Source organism: Lissotriton helveticus, chromosome 7, assembly GCF_964261635.1.
Source record: "Lissotriton helveticus chromosome 7, aLisHel1.1, whole genome shotgun sequence".
In the NCBI taxonomy this organism is placed as follows: Eukaryota; Metazoa; Chordata; class Amphibia; order Caudata; family Salamandridae; genus Lissotriton; species Lissotriton helveticus.
The window spans coordinates 1871474510-1871480740 of record NC_136068.1 but is presented as its reverse complement, the minus strand read 5'-3'; the positions used below and the strand labels follow the sequence as shown (position 1 = coordinate 1871480740).

The window sequence follows — 6231 nt, the reverse complement described above, 5'->3', positions numbered from 1 at the left end:
TCATTCCATATTTCAACACACTGCCTAAAACCTATAAAACAGACTACCGCCACCAGGACGACCTATCGTCTCTGGTATTGGCTCTCTGCTCGAACCGCTATCACGTTTCTGTGACCATTTTCTTAAACCAATTGTCCAGAACACTCCCACTTATCTGAAGGACACTAAGAGCCTTCTAATCACTTACAGGAAGTGACCTTTGAGGAGAACACAGTGACACTGGTTACCTTAGACATCGAGAGTTTGTACACCAGCATTCCCAAGGACGATACCATCAAAGTCCTGGGGTCTGCTCTGGACTCAATCACATGGGACTACCAGACATAAAAGTCATTTATCCTCGATTGTGCAACTATAGCCCTCAAAGAGAATTTCTTCTCTTATAAAGGGCAACTCTTCGTACAAAGCACAGGGACTTCCATGGGCAGCGCCTTCGCCCCAAAGTGTGGTGGGCTGTATGTCTCAGACTTCGAGGCTAAATATATCCTACCATCGAATGGGCTTTTCTCCTCCTTTATCCACCTGTGGAGGAGATACATCGATGATGTTCTCTTGATCTAGATGGGTAGCGATCATCTTTTAGAAGATTTTCTCAAATGGATCAACACCCTGGATCTCAATTTGAAATTTACCCACACTGTGACCAAGTCTGAGGTTGTGTTCCTCGATGTGACCATCTCCGTCGCGGGCACACGCCTAACTACAAAAGCCATTACAAACCAACGGCAAAAAATTAACCTACTGGAATTCAGCAGTTTCTATCCAAGCCCCCTTAGAGAGAATTTACCGTATGGCCAGTATCTAAGAATCAGACGGAACTGCAGTGATGCAAAAGACTTCAACGAACAATCGGCTGGCCTTACAAAAAAGCTACAAGCAAGAGGATATCCTACAACAACTCTGGATAAGGGCTACAAACAGGCACGCAACCAACCCCCTAACCTGTGTCACTACTTACAGCAGTCTCTCAATCCTAATGGAAAATTCAATCAACTAAAACTGGAGAATTATCTCCAGCATTAACAACACATGGGAGAAACCACTCTTCTCCTTCAAGAAAGGACGAAGTTTGAGGGACTCACTAGTCCACACGCGTCCTAAAGAAAGTATGCCATCAGGGACTCAATCTATCACTGACACCTGGGGTATGGTAAAAATTGTGGGACACTTTCCGTCTTCTGACTGTAGTGTTTGTCATCTGATGACTGCATCCAAGCAGCTATCTCTTGAACAAGGAAAAGTATGGACCCAGAGAGTCCATACTAACTGTAATTCAACAAATGTCATCTACCTAATCACTTGCCACTGTGGTTTGCGCTACATAGGAATGACCACCCGTAAGATCAAGCAAAGAATATGCGAGCATAGGAGTAACATCAGGTGTCGGAAAACAACCACCAAAATGAGCAGTCATTTCCTACAGTCAAACCATACCACCAATGATCTACGGTGGACTATTGTTGAACAGATCAATGGAGGCAACAACATCTCCCAGAGACTCTTCGAAAAAGAACAAAGATGGGTGTACCGTTTGGGCACCCATATCAATGGCCTAAATGATGACATTCCTTGGGGCTTAGTTCTCAAATAATGAATTCCAAACCCTGAATCTACTACTCCTAAATGTAGCCATTTATCATGTATAGACATGTATATACATAGGCGTGCAATGCCTGCACCCCCTGTCCGTAAATTTACCTTTTTGCCACATTGTATCCTCTCCTTTCTTAACAAACTTTATTAGTGGAGTCAGCATTCCCTTATTACTCACTTTTTTGTAGGCATAATTATTAACACAACTGATATGCCTATATTTTTCACAACCGCTAATCAGTGGACTTCGCTAATCAGTGGACTTTGTATGTCAGAGCCTCTCACTAGGCTTCATATCACTGCCGTATCAACCCAGTGGTTCTACTCCCATAATCTTGCGCTTTGTCACTCAACAGCGTGTTTATAAAGATATCCGATAATCGTTCGCGTCATGCGGATACTCGCGCCTCTTCAGCCTAACGCTTCGCGGTCTAGTTGTCTTTAGAAGCACTGCCCGTGTTCGCTTAGTCTGATTGACCCGTTCCTGTCCGCATGACCTTCCAGGGCGATTCCCGTGTGATGCGTTCGTGCCGCCTTCATTCCAATTGGCCGACGCGTATCATCACGCCCACGCCTGCACTCTAACCGCCCTCCTCGGAAGGAAAGCACATAACACGTTGCACTCTTAAACAGCTTCACCGGAGCCCGTATCCATCTTCGGGATCCGGTTTGCGAGGGTAGAGGCAGGTTTCCAGAGGGTGCCTGGCGTCGAGGGCGTAAGTCTAGCACCCTCCACCAACGCGCTATGCAGATCCTCTTCACTAAAGTACAGTGTGTTTAAACTGTTGGAATATGTCTTTTTCTCTTTCCTAAGGGTGTGCCAATTACGCCATCACACCCTTCCCGTGATCCCTGATGAACTTTCTTCTCACCATCCAAGTGAGATATTTTATTCCTGATTTCTGTGCTGTCTTCAGGCGGGGTCACTGGCTATTTTGGTCCATTGATCCTTTTTCCACAAGCGCCAATATTTGTGTGGGGGCTACACGGCATGTGAATTTTGCTGCATTTACCATCAGTAGTCCACTTCACCCCTTGGCGTTGCTGTATATTTTCCTGGACTTAGTATGGTGCTAACAATATCGCTGTATCGCCATGCACTGTCCTCTCACAACAACTGGAGCACTGTAGATATACCCTTGAACATAGAATAACTTTTAATTGTTTGTTCTGTCTCTTATATGTAATGTCTCTGTCCCTTTTTCTCCACAAGTGCATTATACACTAATTTTAAGGTCTCCCAAATTGTGAGTACCATAGGAGGCTGGCCCTCCTTCCACATGTACTTTTTGTCACTATTTTTACTTTCACGTCCCTAGGTTAGGGTGGGCCTTAGCGTGTCCATACCACCGGGGTTTAGTCCACATTTGTCCTGATGAATGCCTTTTTAAATTCACACCGTTTCAAGGCAGAAACATGTTGACTGATTATTAAGATATTGGAAATAACCAAACAATCTATTTGGCCTGTTTTCCAACACTTTACTTTTAATATGTCCAAGTGATCAAACTTTTAAAAAATAATTGATACACTGCAGACATTTTTAACCATCACTATCACAAATCACTCACTTCACGTCTATTCACAAAAACCTGCTCCGCAGTTAATCTGGCATTGAAGCACACTGGGGAGGCACTCGGCCTCTCCAGTGGGGACCGATGATGAAGCATGTCACCAACCAGGTTGGTGAGTGAGGGCTTGCCATACATACCCGAGTGGGGTTGTGTATCCGTTCCATATTTTTGCTCCTTTCTGTTATATAAGCTTTATTTCTGGACACTCTTTTCTTGTTGAAATAAGTATAACCGGGGACTAAGAGTGTTTCCGTATTCTCCCTAACTCTCTTTTTGTTGATTTGTTCATATATTCAAATGTTCCCATGTATTTAAAGTTAAACATACAAATTACATTTAAATGCCTTAAATAAATCCCAAATTTGTATTTCAAAACTTAGAGGCATATCATCAACAACCGGCGATAATTATCAATAAGTGCACTTAGCTCTAGGATAATTATCGGCGGCTATCACTTGTTTTTATCACGGAGATGTCACGCTATCAGCGATGCTTATCTCCAGAGCAATAAAAATAACTGAGTTAGCTGCCAAATGTGCAATTATCGCTGGGATTCCAGCGATAATCGCACAACGTTTGGCGCTATGTTGTTGATAGGGCAGGGCATACTTAACCATGATATCCACCTTCCATTGGATATCATGGCTAAGTCAAACTAAAAGCAGGTGTAAGGAAAGTAGCGATAACCGCGATTAGCGCTACTTCACTATGCTTGTTAGCGTGCCCATTGATAATTGGAGAAATGTCGGTAAGCGACATTTCTCCAGTTATTTTGCGACGGAACGTCCACATTGCATCTCATTAGAGATGCAATGGGAGGCATAGGAGAAAAAGGGTGCTAACATGTGAATATGCATGTTAGCACCCTCTTGTTGAGTGGGCGAAAACATTATCTCCGCTTTTCTCGCTTTTAAAGCCAAAAAAGCAGAGATAATGCCTTTGATGATATGCCCATTACTTTGTAAAATGTTAATTTGCCGAGACACTAAAATATAAAATCAGGTTTTAATGTAAATATGCTGCTTTTATTAACATTTCTGAAAGCATTCCTATTTTAGAAAAAATACTATAATTAAATGGGTGTTTGTTTGGAAATATTTTTTTTAAAATAGCATTCATCTAAAACATTAGCAACTAGATTGAATTTTGGAAGGACATCACAAGCAGTTCCGGATCAATACATCAGTGAATGTAATTGTAGTACAATAATAGTTTGGAAAAATACTGTCTTCTAAATTGGTTTGGCACCTTTATCATTATGCAGCCTGCTTGCAGTATCATACATTACGTTTGCTTTCTTTGATTTGCTTAGAGCCTTTTTAAACTCTGTATTTTTCAAACAGTATATAATTGGGTTACACAGTGGAGTAACAGCTACATAGGACATAGACATTATTTTGCTCTCCTTATTTGAATATGTGGATATCGGCCGCATGTACAAAGAACAGAGCGATGCATACAATAAAACAACCACAGTGAGGTGGGAGGCACATGTGGAGAAGGCCTTCTCCTTCCCACTCTTGGATTTGATTTTCATAATTGAAGCAGCAACTTTAATATAAGATATGATGATTAAAATGAATGACATCATTCCTATTACAGCTCCACAGATGTAAATGAGTCTCTCATTGTTGAAAATGTCACTGCAAGAAATCTTCAACAAGGCAATCAGATCACAAAAAAAGTGGGTAATTGTGTGGGATTTGCAGAAAGACAGCTTGGTCAAAAGCACAATATGTGGAGCTGCATTTAGAAGCCCAACACCCCAGCTTCCAGCAGCCAACCACATGCACACAGCCTTGTTCATGATGGCCATGTATCGCAGAGGATTGCAGATAGCGACATACCGATCATAAGCCATGACTGTGAGGAGAAGGACTTCAACTGTTACCATGTCTAGGAAAAAAAACAGCTGTACTAGACATTCAGTAAATGACACCAATGTGCCCTCCAGAAAGAAGTGGGCCAGCAACTTTGGAAAAAGGACTGAAACGTAACAAATATCAAGGAAGGACAAATGTGTCAGGAAGAAGTACATAGGTGTCTGCAGATGTGCGTTTAAGTAAATTGTTGTCAGGATAAGAAGATTTCCTGCTAAAGTTAACAGATAAACTATTAAAAATGCAACAAAAAGTGTAATTTGCAACTGCGGAATATCCGAAAATCCAACGATTAAAAAATATTCAGTTGAGCTCAGATTTTCTTTATTCATTGATCCCGAAATGCAGCAATGATAGAAATTAAAGATAATCTGTGGATAAAATAATGTGAAGTTAATTGATTTGATTGATTAATACTTGCCATTAACAAAAGAAACATTGTGAGCACAGAATTACTATTCTAACATGTATACTATTGATTGGTCTCCTCTAATCTTGATTGTAATTGCACTTTTTTTACATGGTTTCTTCTTATACCTGAATCACTGAGTGTGCCACAGGGTACAGCAGTTAGCATTCTTCAACCAGAGGTCAACAGGAAAATGTTGTATTTACACTAACAGTTACATATGACATTTAAGTACTGATTGCTAGAGTAAGTAGAAATGTTTCCTTCAATGAATCAGAACAATCAGTAACTTATGCAGTGCATCCTTTCATCTCTGTTCAATAATTAAATAATCTGCAGTCTCTAGTACTTCCTTTAATACCAGTCTGTATTCAAACAGTTAGAGCTATATACAACTCTAAAACAAATGTCTTTTCAATAAAACACAAAGCCTGATTAAGTTTGGTGGAGCAAGAGCTCTGCCCTAAAGTGGCGGCACTCCTACTTACCACACTGGCAGCGTCCTGGCTTCTAAATGATGATGGACATTTGTTCTGCGTACAGTTACTGGCAACCATGTATGGGGCAATCTGCAAGACATGGCGAAAGTCGGCGGGGACAACAATGCAAAAAGAAAAACACTTCTCCATGTTTAGGCCAATTCTTTGTGTTTGCTTTTTTCAGAAACAAACTCCTGCATATGTTAATGGATATGAAAAAGAGGAACACAGCAACAGGGCAGTTTTGCTGAACTTACACCTGCAGCAGCATCAGACGCACCTTTGTCAATACAATC

The 6231-nt window shown here is 41.2% G+C and overlaps 1 protein-coding gene across 1 annotated transcript; it reads right to left on the bottom strand.

Annotated features, from left to right (window-relative positions):
* Positions 1–4398: 4398 nt before the first annotated feature.
* On the bottom strand, positions 4399–5379 carry LOC144769817 (olfactory receptor 1G1-like). The gene has a single exon (XM_078654004.1). The coding sequence runs from the start codon at positions 5377–5379 to the stop codon at positions 4399–4401; it is 981 nt and encodes a 326-aa protein (XP_078510130.1).
* Between the last annotated feature and the right edge of the window lie 852 nt (positions 5380–6231).